Source organism: Scyliorhinus canicula, chromosome 22, assembly GCF_902713615.1.
Source record: "Scyliorhinus canicula chromosome 22, sScyCan1.1, whole genome shotgun sequence".
NCBI lineage: Eukaryota > Metazoa > Chordata > Chondrichthyes > Carcharhiniformes > Scyliorhinidae > Scyliorhinus > Scyliorhinus canicula.
Window position 1 is genome coordinate 3,549,030 of NC_052167.1, and position 19,910 is coordinate 3,568,939.

At 51.2% G+C, this 19,910-nt stretch overlaps 1 protein-coding gene across 1 annotated transcript; it reads right to left on the minus strand.

The window, feature by feature from the left end:
• Positions 1-3,108: 3,108 nt before the first annotated feature.
• Positions 3,109-19,910, minus strand: LOC119956067 (GTP-binding protein SAR1a). The gene is made up of 7 exons (XM_038782900.1): positions 19,824-19,910; positions 15,438-15,511; positions 13,754-13,873; positions 12,800-12,865; positions 11,207-11,310; positions 10,207-10,338; positions 3,109-5,597 (listed from the first exon to the last, which is right to left on the minus strand). Exons 2-7 carry the CDS (start codon positions 15,493-15,495, stop codon positions 5,481-5,483), a joined length of 597 nt encoding a protein of 198 aa, XP_038638828.1. The 5' UTR covers positions 15,496-15,511; positions 19,824-19,910; the 3' UTR covers positions 3,109-5,480.

A 19,910-nucleotide genomic window follows, 5' to 3' on the forward strand; every position in this document is an offset into this window, starting at 1 on the left:
TGACTTGCTCGATCACTATAAAGTGAAAGTCCTTTTCTTGTGGTAACCCACCAGAGCTGAAAGAGGACCCCTCCCCCATTCCCATCACAACCAACTTTAGTCACACCTTGCACTCCAGCATGGTACCATAGATGCCACCCCCAGGAATTATCTGGGGGTCTGGTGTTGGTTCTGACATTTGCAATAACTGAAAACAGATGCTACAGAGCTCGTGTATACTTGTGCTTCTCACAGTCTTGGGACAGCGTGTGCCGCTGCTGATGAAGTACATTTTGAGGCATAGTCACTAATATATTGCAGGAAATATGGCAAGCTAATTTGTGCACAGCAAGCTCCCACAAAAAACAAGAAGCTAAATCACCGGTTATCCTGTTTCAGTGGCACTGGTTGGTAGGGAAATGTTGATGAGGATATTTGGGGAGAACGCCCTTACTCTTCCAACAGATCTTTTACATCTTCGATTGGGCCTTTGGTCATCCACAGAAGACCTCAAAAAATCCAACAGTCCTTCAGAAATGCATTTGAGCCATCAGAGCACATTGTGCACTCAAGTCACTAAATTGAAGTTTAAACCCATTACTTGCTGGTCACTCAGAGTAAGAAGTGTGTTATAAATAGTATGCACTCGTGGTTGGAAGTAGATTGCAAATAGCTCAGTTTCCGTGGGAAACATCCAAACCGCTAATTTTCAATGCGTGGGCTCAGTTGCATCTTAAAGTTACGAACCAGCACATAAGATTACAAGTAGAAAGAGGAAGTGGCCATAAAGCCCCTCGAGTTTAAGGTTATGGCTGATTTTCTACCTGAAAGCCACCCTCCCATCCTATTGCCCAATCCCTCAATTCCCCTAATGTTCAAAACTCTATAGGATGGAGACTTCAATATACTCAGTGACTGAGCACCCACTGCCCTCTGGGGTAGAGAATGCCAAAGATTCACAGTGAACACATTTCTCCTCATTTTAGACCTAAATGATTGGTCCCCTCTCCTCAGACAATGACCCCGACCTCTAGACCCTCCTACCAGAGGTGAAACACCTTCTCAGCATCTACCCTGTCAAGCTTCTAAAACCTTTGTACATTTCAATGAGATCAACTCTCATTCTTCAAAACTTGGAATCACAGAATCTTTACAATGCAGAAGGAGGCCATTCAGCCCATCGAATATAGACCTCTTCTACTCAATCGCTCTACATAGGACAGCGCTTTCGTTGCAGGATTCTAGTTAGCCCAGAAGAACACCAGCATCAATCACGCCTGCTCAGGGGGCAGCACAGTGGTTAGCATTGTTGCCTCATGGCACCTAGGACCGGATTCGATCCCGGCCCCGGGTAACTGTCCGAGTGGAGTTTGCACCCCCCCCCCCCCCCGTCTGTGTGGGGAGACCCCCACAATGCAAAGATGTGTAGGGTAGGAGGATTGGCCACGCTAAATTACCCCTTAATTGGAAAACAAAATCTAGCCTGCTCAATCAATATAGTGGTGGCTTAGTGGCATTGTCACTGGACTAGTAATCCAGAGACCCAGGGTAATGCCCTGGGCATCCAGGTTAGCATCCCACCATGGCAGACGGTGGAACCTGAATCCAAAAACAAAAAATCTGGAATTCAAAGTCTAATGGAAACCATTATCAATTGTCACAAAATCCATTGGGTTCACTAACGTCCTTTAGGGAAGGAAATCTGCTGGCTTTACCTGGTCTGGCTGACACGTGACTCCAGATCCACAGCAATGTGGTCGACTCTGAAATGGCCCCAGCAAGCGACTTAGTTCAAGGGTAATTAGGGATGAGCACCAAAGGCTAACGATGCCCACATCCTATGAAATAATTTCAAAAAAATCCTTGCTGCAAAATCTCAGTAATGGACTGGACTGCGTGGATTATGTGGTTGTATACCAGAGGGGTGCTTGAACCACCCACAACTTTCTGACATTAACTGAGTCAAACCGATATCATCACTGGTCTGCGTTTGTACGGCTACCAGGCTAACATTGGTTGGCAAGAAAATAGAGTAATTGATTTTCCAGTCAGTGACGACCGTTCTGGCAGTCACTGCCAGATAGTACTACGAAGAAAGTAGCATTTGCAACTTTCGTTACCTGCAGTAGTGCAGGCTTGAGTCCGAAACTCCCAGGCCTGAATTCCAGGGCTCAGGGAATGATGTGCTGTATGGTAAAAGATTCTGCTCTTTGAAGGTTGTGTCTGTCCTGGTGGATACCAGAGATCCCATTTTACAAAGGAGCAGGAAGATGCCTCAGTAACATTTCTCCATCAACAAATACCCTCCAAAATACTCTTTTAAAAAAACTAAATTTAAGAGTACCCAATTAATTTTCTTTCCAATTAAGGGGCAATTTAGCGTGGCCAATCCACCTACCCTGCACGTCATTGGGTTGTGGGGATGGGACCTACGCAGACACGGGGCAAACTCCACACTGACAGGGACCGATCGAACCTGGGTCCTCGGCGCCGTGAGGCAGCAGTGCTAACCATTTCACCACCTTGCCACCCAATGGAAATCCTTTATAAAAGTTCCAATATTTGGGAAGATGGTGGTCACCGGATAGTACCCCGAGCCCCAGACTAATGCTCTGGGGGCCGGGGTTCAAGTCCCACTACGGCAGTTTTGGAACTTAAATTTGATGAATAGATGGGCTATAAAGCTAGTCTCGGTAATGGTGACCACAAAACTATCAATTGCTCCAAAGATCCATCGGGATGTAGTGTGAGGAACCTATTCAAGCAGCGAGTGGTAATGACCTGGAACTCCCTGCCTGTGGAGGCGGAGACATCGAATGATTTCAAAAGATATTATTGAGGGAAATAGAATACGTAGGCCACGGAGATAGAACGAAGGAATAGGCTGGAGCCTGGTATGAATGCGATGGGCCCAATGGCTGCCTTCTCTGACGTAACGACTCTATAACCTGCAGCAGTGTGGTTGACTTAACTGCCCTCTGGAATGGCCTAGCGAGCTACTCGGTTCTAGGATAATTGGGGATGGGCAACAAATGCTGCCCTCGTCAGCGATACCCGCATCATGGAATAATGTTTAAAATTCTACTCTTTCAGAATTTTAGTCAAGGCAATGGAAACTAAATACGCAAAGGTATATAATTCTGTTTATTTCAAATAAAGCAATGATTTATAATACATTTATACATGTTGCAGGTTATCTTTCTACCAGATAGACGATGATTAGAAGGGAGGGTAAGAACAGTTTTGTTTCCAAGAATGTGTTGGCGAATGCATCAGATTGGCAAAGAGCTAAAGCAGTCACCAATACCCTCTCAAACAGTGGAGAACAATGACTACAAACATGTAGAACTGCAATAACAAAGTAATACTGCAGGGCGTACAGTACCAACCTGTTGTTAGACCTGAAAGTTTTAGGGAGAAGGGGGAAAGAAAATGTCAACTTTTGCATTCGGTGCCGAGGATATGGGCAAGTCCCCAGACTGTACCAACGATAATTGCCCTCGGAAGGGATTAATTCCCCTCAGGGGAAACACCACCCTTCTCCTGGGGCAAGCAAAACATTTTCTTTACCCCAATCAGAGCCAACAATTGTTTTAACAAAAAAAAAGTGTACAAGGCTGGATGCGAGTAAACAAAATATAACATTCCCATTAATTGGCTTCTACTGTATTCCCATTCCATTAAGCACTGCGTCTTTGTCTGGTTTTGCCACAGAGGAGAACAGCTAGTTTGGCTTAGCAAGAAAGCCATTTACTCCTGGGCTGGGAAAAGGTGCAATTTCTAATTCAAGCGTGAAATAAAACGGCTACACAGAATGCCTCCATTCTTTCAATAGGTTTGAGAGAATATCACCATTCTAAGCAACAGACAAAAGCTTATAGAGAAGCAAACCCCCACCCCCCCAAAAAAAAATAGCAATATATAGTGTTGATTGGCCACTGCTTTAATTTCTCAGGGGGAAAGACTGTTTGTTCGCTGTCCACATCAAATGATAATGCTGCTCAATTTCACATCATAAGCATATCCACATCAATGAACAGAAATTCAAAGTTTCCCTGTTCAATCCACACCCACAGTTAAATACCGTTAACGTGTAAACCATTAAAACGCAAATGTAAAACAGTCCCCCATGTTACGCGGTTTGCATTATGTCGCCACGATCACGATAAAAGCACCAACTGTACAAATCAGTTTGTATTTTAGAAAAGCTTTCCAATAGAAAGTGTGCATGGAGTTGTGCAATTCGCCCAAATGTCAGCCAATCCCTCAGAAGGAATTCCCACTACAAATTCGTGGTGTTACCAAGCTTGTATCAAATTATTTGAAATGCCTCGCTAAGTCACGTGTAAACCGCGACGCCACACTGCACCCCATCCACCCGTGACTCACTTTGTGCATTTTCCCACTCCCAAAGTTCTTCCGTGCCAAACAGAGAAAAGAAATCTTATCGACCGGGACATCATTCAGTCAGAAAGTTAAATCTCTAAATTCACAAAAAAAAATATACAGTATTTTCTGATTTTTCCATTATTTAAGAGGAAAAGAAAACAGGGGTGCAGGTTTCAGGAGAGGGTGAAATAACCTGGTGTGATTAAAAGCTTGGCAGAGGTACCCAGCCTGTACGATACACTGAGACAATAACCGCAGGAGGACTGATACCCAAAATAATTAGGCAAATTAGCTACACATTTATAAATCATCAACAGGATTGTAACCAGTCCAGATACACTAACGTACCGTCAAATGCTAACGTCATGCATTTGAAGAGCACATCCCACCTAGCGTAAACTGGTAGCTGAAAGAGCTTTCACACAACAGGTCTCACATCCTCATCTCATAGCAAATACATGAAACAGAATCGACACAGTTTTGCTGGCCACATTTGAACTCACCCTGTTCAAACTCACCCTCAAACTGTTCAAAACTTTCACAGAAATGGCTCTGGAGACAAATCCCCGTGTGAGTTTACACAAAGGCAGGTGAGAATTTTTTTTGGACATGTGAATGATATTTAGACTACCAGTAGATTTGGCTACATTTTTTTTGAACAGTCGCTGATATATTCCATCCACAAATTCTTGTGAATCAGGGCCAAGGGGGTGGTGGGTTGGGGGGGGGGGGGAAGAGAAGAGAGAGACATATATCTGGACAGCTTCAAGGACTACCGTTCATCTCAAAAATAGGGGCACCGCAAAAGTAAAAAACAATTCATACATTTCTGGGGCTGTTGCACAGCCTAATTCAAGTGTGAATCCTCAGCCAACATTTATGCAAGAGCTGTAAAAAGGTTTCACTTGCAAAGGTAGCTCCGATTTTGATCTAGATACAAGTACCCAACTGAAAATCACGTTTAAAGACGCAGATTAATTCTTTCCTGGTTGGCATTGCGATCTTGTCAAAACGCTGTATGTCCAGTTATTTTAAAAAAATAAAGAAAACAAAAAAATACGCAGACAGCTGCAAACTAGTTCAGTCCAGAGTGGCATCGTTTTGTCTCAAGTTCAGTCAATATATTGCGAAAGCCAGCGAAATCCTTCTCCATAACCCTGGCGCTTCAGCACACTGCACATAAACACCTCGAGTGGCCGGGTGTTTAATTCCTTCAGTGGCACAGTCCCCTGGAACAGAGCAACAAGGAAATTTAATTGCCTCAGAACATGCGGGACAGGCTCGATTCAAGTTACTTGTAAACAAGGCGAATCAGGAAAACAATGACCACCACCACCCCTTCACCGCAACCTGACCACTTTCAGCCACAAATCAGTCACCAAACAGCTCTTTAGGGAGTAGCTGGTTTGATTTTAATGTGCAGTGTCAAGTATTACTGGGATTGTATTGACACTAATAAAATTATAGGGTGGGTTACTGGGCCACAAATGCACATTCGTGAATTACAGTGTGAACCACGTTAATTAAAAAATTTACAGTTCCCAACTCTTTTGTTTTCCAATTAAGGGGCAATTTAGCGTGGCCAATCCACCCACCCTGCACATCTTTGGGTTGTAGGGGTGAGACCCACGCAGACACGGGGAGAATGTGCAAACTCCACACGGACTGTGACCCGAGGAACCACATTAATAACAAGTCTAATCCAATTTGTAACCTGCAGTATCCTAAATTTCTAGTCTTTTTTTTGCTTCTTTTTAAAAATAAATTAAGAGTATCCAATTAATTTTTTTTCCAATTAAGGGGCAATTTAGTGTGTTCAATCCACCTAACCTGCACATCTTTGGGTTGTGGGGGCGAAACCCACACAAACACGGGGAGAATGGGCAAACTCCACATGGACAGTGACCCAGTCGGGATCGAATCTGGGACCTCGGCGCCGTGAGATTGCAGTGCTAACCACTGCGCCACCGTGCTGCCTTAAAGTTCTAGTCTAACATGCCACTATGAGGGCAGCACGGTGGTCAGCATTGCTGTTCAAATCCCACCATGACAGATGGTGAAATTTGAATTCAATACAAATCTGGAATTCAAAGTCCAATGACGACCAAGAAACCCATTGTGGATTGTCATTAAAACCCATCTGGTTCACTAATGTCCTTTAGGGAAGGTACTCTGCCATCCTTACACCCCCCGGTCTGGCCTATACGTGACTCCAGATCTACAGCAATGTGATTGGCTCAGAAATGGCCGAGCAAATGACTCAGTTCAAGGCTTTTAGGATGGGCAATAAATGCTGTACCACATACCATGAACAAATGTTTTAAAAAACCTGCCATAATGTATGCTTGGTAACTTTGCATTTCCACCATGTATTCACAAGATGCATGGATGGTGTGAATTAAAGACTTGGTTGACAAACTGGAATTCTTGCCAAGATGTGCCCATCACTTTGTTTTGCCTTTGTGCCTGAAATTTGGAGAATTGGCCACGTGCACACAAGCTCAGAACTGCATTCTTGAAAACAGAATTAGAATCCTTATTGCTTCAGTTTCTTTAGGTGTCGAGTTCCGAGTAAACTTTCAGACCTCCACCATTGCTTGCGTAAGCTGACTGCAAGGACATTCACAAGGGTGGTGGAATTACAAGACCATTAGCTTTTACTGGTAGAGGGATTGAGCTTCGGAGCCATGAAGTCATGTTGCAGCTGTACAAAATTCTGGTGCGGCCGCATTTGGAGTATTCCGTGCAGTTCTGGTCGCCGCATTATAGGAAGGATGTGGAAGCATTGGAAAGGGTACAGAGATTTACCAGGATGTTGCCTGTATGGAGGGAAGATCTTATGAGGAAAGGCTGAGGGACTTGAAGCTGTTTTCGTTAGAGAAAAGGTTAAGAGGTGACTTAATAGAGGCATACAAGATGATCAGAGGATTAGATAGGGTGGACAGTGAGAGCCTTTTTCCTTGGATGGTGATGGCTAGCACGAGGGGACATAACTTTAAATTGAGGGGAGATAGATATAGGACAGATGTCAGAGGTAGGTTCTTTACTCAGAGAGTAGCAAGTGTGTGGAATGCCCTGCCTGCAACAGTAGTGAACTCGCCAACATTAAGGGCATTTAAATAGTAATTGGATAAACATATGGATGATAATGGTATAGTGTAGACGGGCTTTAGATTGGTTTCACAGGTCGGCGCAACATCGAGGGCCGAAGGGCCTGCACTGGGCTCTAATGTTCATTTAGCCCTTCCGGCTCACTTCACCTTTCAATGAGATCGTGGCTGGTCTTCTATCTCAGCACCATTTTCCTGCACTATCCCTGTATCCCTTGGAGTTTTTAACCTGCAGAAATGATGGCAGGAATGCGGTCTCCTGTTCCTCTTAGAACACAGCTGAGATTGGACCTGGTAACACTGAAAGGAGCAAGTAGGAAGAAAGTGAACCTATTCAGGAGGCAGTGAAGCATTGAGACAGCCAATGGATTACTTCTGAAGTGCAGCTGTTCGGACTACAACTTGCATCCAATCGCAGCCCCTTCAACATAGTAAATCACCTCATCGGAGCGTCAGCAAACAGAATTTGGGACACTGGGCCAGGAAATAGGTTTTAGGTCTGGTCAAACTAATAGGTTTTAAAGAAAGAATTGGAGCAGGGGAGAGGTAGAAAGGTGGAGAGGTTTGGAAAGGGAATTCCAGAGCTGAGGACCTAGCCAGATGAAGGTAAAGCCACCAAAGGCGAGGAATCTGGAACGCTTGTGATGTGGAGAAAACACATTACAGCCATTGGCACACGGAGCACATTACCAAATGTCAAAGTGATTTACATTATAATCCACCTGAAAACCAGTCTGAGGACGTCTAATTGTCTAATGGAGGTAATTTCCGAGACTGAATAAACGACCGATCAGCTCTGCTTTTCAAATAGGTCATCAATGGAATCACAGAGTCACTGAACAAAAAACTGGAGCAACCCATTGACCTTCAAACACTGACTTCACAGTGGGCACAGAAGGTGGTGTAGTCCCACACACATCAGTGCAGCAATATTGAGGGCATGAATTAACTTCAGCTTACCAGAAGGGTGTTAGCACCGACCACAAGACACCCAATGTGAGAGAGAGTGAGCCAGTGTGTGGGGGTGGGGTGGAGCCAGCCGACTGCTGACAGTACCACATTCCCAGGTATTGGTCAGGTCACCTGGGAGTTAGAACATAGAACAGTACAGCACAGAACAGGCCCTTTGGCCCTCAATGTTGTGCCGAGCCATGATCACCCTACTCAAACCCACGTATCCACCCAACACCCGTAACCCAACAACCCCCCCCTTAACCTTACTTTTATTAGGACACTACGGGCAATTTAGCATGGCCAATCCACCTAACCCGCACATCTTTGGACTGTGGGAGGAAACCGGAGCACCTGGAGGAAACCCACGCACACAGGGGGAGGACGTGCAGACTCCACACAGACAGTGACCCAGCCGGGAATCGAACCTGGGACCCTGGAGCTGTGAAGCATTTATGCTAACCACCATGCTACCGTGCTGCCCCTAAGTTCTCCATTTCCTTCTTCGAACAGTGCCATGGAATCTTTTTTGCCCCAGCAAGGGCATAGACGGGACCTCAGTTTCGCATCTCATCAGAAGGACGTCACCCCCACTGCACAGAGACTGTTGGCTTGAACTTTTATGCTCATGTCTCTGGAGTGGAATTTAAACCTGACTGTCGGGCCCAAAGGACGAGTGAGCGCTAGCCATTGAACCACAATCAGAGTATCTAAAAATCCACCCACTTACCATCATGGCAAAGTCTCCTGCTTTGCAAAATTTTAAAAGTGCATCATTGTCGAAAGGTCAAACAGATGCCAAAGACAGAAACTTGAAAGTTAAGCACCTCTGTCGATGAGACTGTAGGTAGATCAAGACAGAGGTGCTTAACTTTCAAGTTGCTAAACAGCTCGATCAGATTGTATCTTCCAATTTAAAAAGCCTCAGTGAACAACCAGTAAACTTTCAGCTTTTATTCAGTGCAGAGTTTGACCTAGTTTTACTTTTACTGCGTTCCTACCTCCATATACCTTCCTGACTGATCTGCAGAGTCAGCAGTAACAGGAGCTCCTGTGTACTGGCTGCAAATTGCTGTAGGAATGACGCACATGGTGGAGTAAATTTAGCCTCCTCAATCGGTCACCGATGTAGACAACGTCACAATTTCCAGGTTAAATTGCCAGTCTGCGCCATTGGGCCAGGAGGAGGAAAACAACCAGAAAGTCAGTGCTCTCTCATTGAGCAGAGAGTCCAGCTCCCTGCAAAGTGCAGACCGGTGGGTCTGAGGTGAAAGCAGGGTCAGGATCGGCAGTGGCTGCTGACCCTCCCACCAGCTGTCAGAACATCTTGCTAACACACACATTCCTTTGAACAAGGTACCAAGCATGTGGGACCATTCCCCAACAAGAATCAGCACTTTCAATCATTTCATTTATTTATTTATTTAAAAAAAAAAGAGAGATCTGCACTCCAACGAAGGGCCCATCTGCTAATAGTAAATTACTGTCAGGCGCTCAGTAAAAAAAAAAATATTTCCGTGGAAAATAGACAACTACTTCAGTGCGGTACTGAGGGAGACCTGCATTGTTAAAAGGTGCGACATTAAATCGAGGCCGCATCTGTATGCTCCAGTGGATGTTTAACTTCCTTCGGCATGGTCCAAGGAATGTTGGTAGCCATTCTTCCCTCAACCCTTACAATATAGTAGGTTAACTGGTCAATCTGCCAGGTTTCTTTGTGCTTGTGCGAAGGTTGATGATGCTCTACAAACCGTGGTCTTTCTTTCCTTAACTTTACCTTTCCCGTCGTTTGTCCGTACAGTCCAAAGATTTCTCGAAGCTTCTCCTCACTGATGGCCTCTGATCGGTCAATTTTATTACCCAGGATAAGAACGGGAACGTTGGATATTGTTTCATCTGTCATCAATGCCTGGGAGGGCGAGGGGTAGAAAGTGTGAGAGAGAGAGAGCGAGAGAGAGAGAAAGGGGAGAGGTTTTTACTTCAAAAACATGCTACACATTTGATTGATGGAAACAAAAGTATTAATAAACAGCCTGAGACTGAAACACAGTTGTCAGCAGCAGTTCATTGCAAAATGAATGACACCAGGCAGCATAACTTGCAAGAGACCAGATCGCCTGTAACACTTCATTTTCGATACGCTACCAGGCACAGTTAGACATTTCCTATTTGCGTTGTCAGCATCAAATGCATTCTGTAGCTCAGGATCGGTTTTTACAGCTTATTTCTGTGTTCCATTTCCTTCCTCTGCGATGTTGTCGCTGAAGGATAACGTCACAGGAGATTTAAAGATATGGGATAGGTATGGCAGACTTGTTGTACATAGGAACGAACAGGAGGCAGTCATTCAGGCCCCTGAGCCTGTTCCACTGCCATTCAATCAGATCATGGTTGACCTGTATTAGAACTCTGTATGGGAATAGAGGGATACAGTCCCCGGAAGTGTCAAAGATTTTAGCTTCGATGGGCAGGATGGTCGGTGCAGGGTTGGAGGGCTGAAGGACCTGTTCCTGTGCTGTACTTTTCTTTGTTCTTTATACGCACTTGAGCTCTTGGGCAGCGATAAGTTGCTCCAATTCTCATGTGTCGCTAACCCCAAGGTGTGAGCTAACAGGAGCACAAAGCAAAAACCACAAGACCCTAGCTTTGCTGAATTCTACAGCTCAAACAGTCGTGAAGACATCAAGCAGAGGGAGAGGTGGGAGTGATCCCCTTTCACCATTTGGTGCTAAAATGGTCTCAATTTTCCAGGAACCCCTCAACATTGTTCAACTTACATCAAGCTCAACTTTGGATTCAGCAAGTCGTGAATGATCTGCACAGTCAACCAGGAAAACAATCCCATTGATGGCAGGGAGGTAGTTCTTCCAGACACGCCGAGCTGTAAATAACCAGCAACATTTAAATACAATATTAAATATACGACAGTTGCCAACGAATCCAATGAGAAATTCAGGCCTTCTTCACCCAGAGGCGAAAATTTGAAATTTGCTACCACACGGCAGAGCTGCATATAGCACACATGGATTTCAGGGAAACCGAGATACATATGGGGAGGGGGGGGGGAAAATAAAGGAATAGAAAGATTTACAGATAGAACGAGATGAAAAGGGATGGGAAGGAGGCTTGTACATGCCATAAACACCACCATGGGCCAGTTAGGGAAAATGGTCTGTGGCTGTGATTTCTATTTGAAGTAAAACTAATCAACATTATTATTTAATACAAAAACAGAAAATGCTGGACAATCTCAGCAGGTCTGACAGCCTCTATGGAGAGAGAAGGGAGCTAACGTTTCGAGTCTGGACGACTGTCAGTTTTCCTTTTGATTTGAAAGAAAACGTAGAAGCTAGTTTGCGCCGTATTTTTTAAAATCCCAACAGATTGGTAACATTTTCAGCCCCTTCACATCTTTCAAATGGAGGTTCTTAAATTTATGTAATTAGCAAAAATTACCACCGAAAGCTCTCCCAATTTACAGCTTGTGCCTCGGAATGGTTCTACAGGAGCACTCGGCGCACACCAGGATTTCACAGGCCAGGAGGCTGCCATTTAACGAAAAGTGTAATTGATTTAGGTGATATAGGTCAACAACCTGAAACTCCTTCCCTAACAGTACTGTGGGTGTACCTACACCAAGTGAACTGCAGTGGTTCAAGAAAGCAGCTCAACACCAGCTTCTCACGATGAATGAGATCCATGAAAGAATTAAAAAACGGGAGTTCAGTAACTGACTGCATGGCGAAGTGTTACAAGTTGCTTCTGAGAGATGTGGTAAGGTTTTTAGAAATGCTTGAAATCAAAATAAAATCTGTATGAAGTGTGACCCTCTTCACACTTCCCTGCCAAATTTCTCCCACTCCTCCGACCCGCTATCCAAAAAATAAAAAGGCTCTTTGTTGGGACACAGTCCCATGGACTTTATCCAAATGTCCTCTTTGCAACACATGAGCAAGGCATCAACCGCCTTTAACACAAAGTGCTTCGTGGGAGTGGAGTTACGGCAAGAATTGATACTGAGCCAAGAAAGGAAGTGTGTAGAGCAGGTGACCAAAATGTTAGTTAGAAGCAGGTACGAAAGCAATCGAAATCCATTTCTTCTCCAGCAAAGACCACACATGATGTGCAGACTTCCAAGAAGGGTTGTTGATTGGGTTCAGGAGCAGGAAGTTTGGTTCATTGTCACTTATCCTCCTGAATCTGAGGGCACTAATATTCACAATTGTTTGACCCACATCAACATATTTTCCCACTTTGACTAGCTGGCATAATACACGAAATAGACTGATCCCGATCAGCGCAGATGGAAACATTACACATTCTGTGGCAAATATATGTACGTGCTTTTTGTCTTATTCCCACCATCATACCTTGTGCGTGACCCCCAAGGTCAAATGTAGTGAACGTCATTCCCGCAATCGTCAGCTCTTCTGATGCTGTGACAATAAAAAGACATCAGTTAGGAGAAGCAATCCTAGTGAACTGCAAGTAAACACGATGAGCAAATGAACAGAGGTGTATCCACATGCATACACAAAAAGCAAGGGGCAAATCCCAGTGGTCTGTCCAACGGCGAGTTGGATCTGCGACTGTTTATTCACAGTGGCGTTCGTTCACCTTGTGATTTTGAGAGCAGATACAAATTTTATCTATGCGATTTGTAAACCTGCAGCTCATGGCACGCCATGATGTGACACAGTTGTGCCCGCAACAGCAAATGCAACTACTGGATGAAGGATCATCAGCGCCTGATCGCCATACCTACACCTCAAACATTACCACTGAAATCGGAGGACAATCCCCTTTCTCTTAATGTTTACGGGGAATTGGGGGTGAGGGAGAGAAGAGAGGGAGATGGTGGTGTGATGGTAATGTTACCGGGCAAGTACTTTGAACATGGGTTCAAATCCCACCGCAGTAGCTGGTGAAAAACTTCAATCACTAACTCTGGAATATAAAGCTCTTCTCTCAGTAACGATGACCATGAAACTATCATTAACTGTCGTAAAACCCTATCTGGTTCACTAGTGTCCTTTAGGGAAGGAAATCTGCCATCCTTATCTGGCCAATGTGACTGCTGATTCATAACCAGCCTTAACTGGTCCAGTAAGCCTCGGTTCAAAGGCAGTTAGGGCTCAGGATGGGCAACAAATACTGTTCTTGTCAGCAATGCCCACAACCCGTGAAAGAATAAAGAAATAAAACAGGGGAACAATGAGAAAGGGCAGGAGGAAGTGTGTTTGCGTACGGAGAGACAATTTAGAAATGTGCCAAAGAGACAATGCTGGCACTGTCTGACAGCAAGCCAATTTGCAAGTACTTACTGGGATGTAATGTAGGAACATGCTGTCCCAGTCTGTTATCTTTCAGCATGTGCAGTAAGGTGGTTTTTCCAGCATTATCCAAGCCCAGGAAGACCAGTTTTCCCGATTTCTTATACAGCCCTGGTAAAGTAAAACCACACTATATGAATTATAGGCTGCTTCCTGTTAGACGCTTTTCTCAGTTTAACCAGCTGCCGTGTTGATTCCATGGTGCTCTTTGAAAGAAGAGCTAAGGAGTTCTCCCCGGTACCGTGAGCAACTTTCATCCCTTAATTGAGATTCCCTTGGCGGCATGTGGCGCAGTGGATAGCACTGGGACTGCGGCGCTGAGGACCTGGGTTCGAATCCCAGCCCTGGGTCACTGTCCGTGTGGAGTTTGCACATTCTCCCCATGTCTGCGTGGGCTTCACCCCCATAACCCAAAGATGTACAGGTTAGGTGGATTGGCCACCCTACATTGCCCCTTAACCCTACATTGCCCCTTATTTGGAAAAAATAATAATTGGGTACTCTAAATTTCTTTTAAAAATTGAGATTCACCAGAACAGATGACTTGGTCGTTACCACCTTGCTAATTCTGGGATCTTGCTGTGCACAAATTGCTTGCCACATTTGTTGCACTACAACAATTACTACATTGCAGAAATGCTTCATTGACGATAAAGCCCTTTGAGATGTTCGGAGGTCATGAAAGATGTCAGATAAATGTATCACTATTTTCTGTTGATCACAAAACTCTCACTCAACAAAAACCTTTCAATTCTAGCAGAGTTCTGTTACGCTGCTAATGGTGGGACAGAGGAAGATGTGCTGCTTCCCTAGTCCACTACCTCAATTGGCGTACTGTGTCTTTTTAAAAGCACAGGTTTTCTTTGCTGAATCTTCTTAACTGTCCTTCCACCAGCCATCAACAAACTTTAAAAAAAAAAAATTTTGTGTACCCAACTCATTTTTTTTCAATCAAGGGGTAATTTAGCGTGTTCAATCCACCTACCTTGCACATCTTTGGGTTGTGGGGGCGAAACCCACGGCAACACGGGGAGAATGTGCAAACTCCACACGGACAGTGACCCAGAGCCGGGATCGAACCTGGGACCTAGGCGCCGTGAGGCGGCAGGGATAACCCACTGCGCCACCGTGCTGCCCTGCCATCAACAAACTTAACATATTATAAACTGAGCTGACAATAAAAGTTTGTGTGCGTGACATATGGAGTGCAACAATTTTCCACCTCTTCAGCGTAACTGAAACAGTTACATCAAAGTCTATAGCTGCTTTCTTATCAAGCTTGATCAGTTGCTAACCCAAATGTCGGCAGCTCTAGACTTGCGCTTCTAGTTGTGAATTGTACTAATGGGGGAAAGAGCTCGAAATATACAGAGCTCCATTCGTATCTAATGCGCAGTTGTCTCAAACCACTAAGTTTATCAAGTGCAAAGTCCAAACATGAGCACTTTCTACAGCCTGGTTTCACGTGACATTGGAATCATACTGCGATTGGTGTCAAACCCATGAGGTTTGTGGCATCTTTTCCAATGGACCCCTATATCCAGGAGTCACAGATTCGGATTGAATGGTGGAGCCAATTTTGAGCGTTGCTCCCATCCAGTTTGCAGTTATCCAAGACGGGGAGGGAACAACATTGGGGAAAAAAAACTGCAGGATCTGGCTTGGAGCCACTTACCCAGAAACTGTAGCATATTGGTGAAGCCATTGTACAGCCAGTCGAGAAGGCCCGACATTGCTGAATAGGGTCACCTGCAACAGGAAAAAGACAAACTCAGGTCACAGAAGATCGCTGAAACTTCAGTACGAGTCCAAGGTTATAGCAGAAGAATAGAAGTGGGCCATTCAGCCCCTTTAACCTGTTCTGTCATTCATCGAGATCATAGTTTCTCTCTAACTATTGTCTCAATCTTTGAACCAGGTCAGACACAGCCTTCAATTCCATGAGTTTTAATTTTAGCTAGCAATCTTTCATGGGGAACTTCATCAAATGCCTTCTGGAAATCAATATAAACTACATCCATAGACATTACCCTGCCTACTACTTTGATTACTTCCAACTGATTCTCTCTCTTTCTCTCTATAAGAGGATGGTATACGAGTTGAACAAGGTTAAATAGAGATTTGATGGGATAAGTGAGGCATTGACGTTACGGAGGAGCAAGTTTAAAGCCCTTTATGCAGAAACAAAGCATTTGTTTACTTTGGGTAACTGGGCCATGTCCAAAGAAAAATTAAACAAGAACAGAAATATTATAACAGCTGAGGGTAAATAATACAAAAGGATACGGCATTAGACCTAACTGAGGGTGATGAAATCTGTCACTGTACTAGCTAAAAGCAAGGTTAAGAAGTGGTTCACTATGATAATGATAGCAAGGTCTCTTTTGGTTGCATTTGAAGACAGCAGTGGGAAGCCTTGAAGATTCCCGAGTCCAAGGTAAAGCTGAGTTTTAGAATAAATACTTCACATTACACTTCACTGCCTAAGAATTCACTGAATACTGCAGTGTAAGGCTGACACAATTAATGTGCAGATTTGGATGTGAAAATGGGTCTTTATTACTGTGAGGACCATTACAGCTGATGGGGTTAAGAAATGTGGGATCATGCTCTGTGACCTACTGTTTTTTATATTTAGCACCACCTGAGCTCAAGGATTGGCCCCAAGGTGAGGGCCAATATTCCAAAGGCAAAGCTTTAAATCCGAATCCAGAACGAATTTGAGGCCGGTTGGAGTTGGGGGGCGAGGGCCGAGGGGGTGGGGTCGAGGGCCGAGCGGGGGGGGTGGGGTCGAGGGCGCGAGGGGTGGGCGCGAGGGGCGGGGGGTAGAGCGCGGGGGGGGGGGGGGGGGGGGAGAAGGCGCGGGGGGGGGAAAGGCGCGGGGGGGGGAAGGCGCGGGGGGGGGGAAGGCGCGGGGGGGGGGAAGGCGCGGGGGGGGGGAAAGGCGCGGGGGGGGAAAGGCGGGGGGGGGAAAGGCGCGGGGGGGGGAAAGGCGCGGGGGGGGGAAGGCGCGGGGGGGGAAAGGCGGGGGGGGGACGGCGCGGGGGGGGAACGGCGCGGGGGGGGGGAAGGCGCGGGGGGGGGAAGGCGCGGGGGGGGGAAAGGCGCGGGGGGGGAAAGGCGCGGGGGGGGGAAAGGCGGGGGGGTGGGGAAAGGCGCGAGGGGGGGGAAAGGCGCGAGGGGGGGGGGAAGGCGCGGGGGGGAAAGGCGCGGGGGGGAAAGGCGCGGGGGGGGAAAGGCGCGGGGGGGAAGGCGCGGGGGGGGGAAGGGCGCGGGGGGGGAAAGGCGCGGGGGGGGAAAGGCGCGGGGGGGGAAAGGCGCGGGGGGGGAAGGGCGCGGGGGGGGAAGGGCGCGGGGGGGAAGGGCGCGGGGGGGGGAAGGGCGCGGGGGGGGAAGGGCGCGGGGGGGGAAGGGGGGGGGGGAAGGGACGCGGGGGGGGAAGGGACGCGGGGGGGGAAGGGGACGCGGGGGGGGAAGGGGACGCGGGGGGGGAAAGGGCGCGGGGGGGGAAGGGCGCGGGGGGGGAAGGGGCGGGGGGGGAAGGGGGCGGGGGGGGAAGGGCGGGGGGGGGGAAGGGCGCGGGGGGGGAAGGGCGGGGGGGGGGAAGGGGCGGGGGGGGGGAAGGGCCGGGGGGGGAAGGGCGAGGGGGGGGGGGTGGAAGGGCGCGGGGGGGGAAGGGCGCGGGGGGGGAAGGGCGCGGGGGGGAGGGCGCGGGGGGGGAAGGGCGCGGGGGGGGAAGGGCGCGGGGGGGAAGGGCGCGGGGGGGAGGGCGCGGGGGGGGGAAGGGCGCGGGGGGGGAAGGGCGGGGGGGTAAGGGCGCGGGGGGGGAAGGGCGCGGGGGGGGAAGGGGCGGGGGGGGAAGGAGCGGGGGGGGAAGGGGGGGGGGGAAGGGGCGGGGGGGGAAGGGGCGGGGGGGGAAGGGGCGGGGGGGAAGGGGGGGGGGGGGGGAAGGGCGCGGGGGGGAAAGGGCGCGGGGGGGGAAGGGCGCGGGGGGGAAGGGCGCGGGGGGGGGGAAGGGCGGGGGGGGGGAAGGGCGCGGGGGGGGGGAAGGGCGCGGGGGGGGGAAGGGCGCGGGGGGGGGAAGGGCGCGGGGGGGGAAGGGGCGGGGGGGGGAAGGGCGCGGGGGGGGGAAGGGCGCGGGGGGGGGGAAGGGCGGGGGGGGGGGAAGGGCGCGGGGGGGGGAAGGGCGGGGGGGGAAGGGCGGGGGGGGGGAAGGGGCGGGGGGGGGGAAGGGCGCGGGGGGGAAGGGCGCGGGGGGGGAAGGGCGCGGGGGGGGGAAGGGCGCGGGGGGGGAAGGGCGCGGGGGGGAAGGGCGGGGGGGGAAGGGCGCGGGGGGGAAGGGCGGGGGGGAAGGGCGCGGGGGGGAAGGGCGCGGGGGGGGGAAGGGCGCGGGGGGGGAAGGGCGCGGGGGGGGAAGGGCGCGGGGGGGGAAGGGCGCGGGGGGGGAAGGGCGGGGGGGGGAGGGGGGGGGGGGGGGGAAGGGCGCGGGGGGGGGAAGGGCGCGGGGGGGGAAGGGCGCGGGGGGGAAGGCGCGGGGGGGGGGGGGGGGGGGAAGGCGCGGGGGGGGGTGGGGGGGGAAGGCGCGGGGGGGTGGGGGGGGGGAAGGCGGGGGGGGGGGGGGGAAGGCGCGGGGGGGTGGGGGGGGGAAGGCGCGGGGGGGTGGGCGGGAAGGCGCGGGGGGAAGGCGCGGGGGGGTGGGGGGAAAGAACGCGGGGGGGTGGGGGGGAAGGCGGGGGGGGGTGGGGGGGGAAGGAGGCGGGGGGGGGGGGGGGGGAAGGGCGGGGGGGTGGGGAGGGGAAGGCGCGGGGGGGTGGGGGGGGGGGAAGGCGCGGGGGGGGGGGGGGAAGGCGCGGGGGGGGGGGGGGGAAGGCGCGGGGGGGTGGGGGGGGGAAGGCGCGGGGGGGGGGTGGGGGGGAAGGCGCGGGGGGGGTGGGGGGAAAGAACGCGGGGGGGTGGGGGGGAAAGAACGCGGGGGGGGGGGGGGGAAAGAACGGGGGGGTGGGGGGGAAAGAACGCGGGGGGGTGGGGGGGGAATGCGCGGGGGGGGGGGGGGGGAAGGCGCGGGGGGGGGGGGGGAAGGCGCGGGGGGGGGGGGGGGAAGGCGCGGGGGGGTGGGGGGGGGAAGGCGCGGGGGGGTGGGGGGAAGGGCGGGGGGGAAGGCGCGGGGCGGTGGGGGGGGAAGGCGCGGGGCGGGGGGGGGAAGGCGCGGGGCGGTGGGGGGGAAGGCGCGGGGGGGGGGGGGGTGGGAAGGGGGGGGGGGGTTGGGGGTGGGAAGGGGGGGGGTTGGGGGTGGGAAGGGGGGGGTTGGGGGGTGGGAAGGGGGGGGGTTGGGGGGTGGGAAGGGGGGGGGTTGGGGGGTGGGAAGGGGGGGGTTGGGGGGTGGGAAGGGGGGGGGTTGGGGGGTGGGAAGGGGGGGGTTGGGGGGGGGGAAGGGGGGGGGGTTGGGGGGTGGGAAGGGGGGGGGTTGGGGGGTGGGAAGGGGGGGGGGTTGGGGGGTGGGAAGGGGGGGGGTTGGGGGTGGGAAGGGGGGGGGTTGGGGGGTGGGAAGGGGGGGGGTTGGGGTGGTGGGAAGGGGGGGGGGGGGGGGGGGTGGGAAGGGGGGGGTCGGGTGGGGGTCGGGGTGGGGGGGGGGGTCGGGGTGGGGGGGGGGGTCGGGGTGGGGGGGGGTGGGTGGGGGGGGGGGGGGTCGGGGTGGGGGGGTCGGGGTGGGGGGGGGGGGGTCGGGGTGGGGGGGGGGGTTCGGGGTGGGGGGGGGGGGGTCGGGGTGGGGGGGTCGGGGTGGGGGGGGGGGGGGTCGGGGTGGGGGGGGGGGGTCGGGGTGGGGGGGGGGGGGTCGGGGTGGGGGGGGGGGGGTCTGTGTGATGTTTCCGGCCTATTTATGGCAGAATGAAGGACCTGGCGGCCATTCGGCCCAGCCGTCCGCTCCTGACCCTTCCCTCCCCCCCCCCCCCGGGGGTTGAGATTGAACCCGGCTCCGGTGGAAGAATCACCGCGCTCCCTCCCCGCGGCCCCCGCAGCCGCCCCGGTTCCTCCCGCCGGGCTCCCCCCGGGCCTCACTCACCGGCCGCCACTGCCGTCCGCCCGCTCCGGAAACACACCCACTGCTTCCGGGGTCACCGACAGTCAGCTGACCCTGAGAGAGAGAGAG

Bases quoted from the DNA above. Each gene is read 5' to 3' on its own strand.
- LOC119956067 (XM_038782900.1), bottom strand. From the start codon at position 15,495: ATGTCGGGCCTTCTCGACTGGCTGTACAATGGCTTCACCAATATGCTA. The intron at 12,866-13,753 runs GTAAGTACTTGC...TTATTGTCACAG, and splicing joins TGTTCCTACATTACATCCCA to CATCAGAAGAGCTGACGATT. The intron at 11,311-12,799 runs GTATGATGGTGG...GGTTATTTACAG, and splicing joins CCTTGGGGGTCACGCACAAG to CTCGGCGTGTCTGGAAGAAC.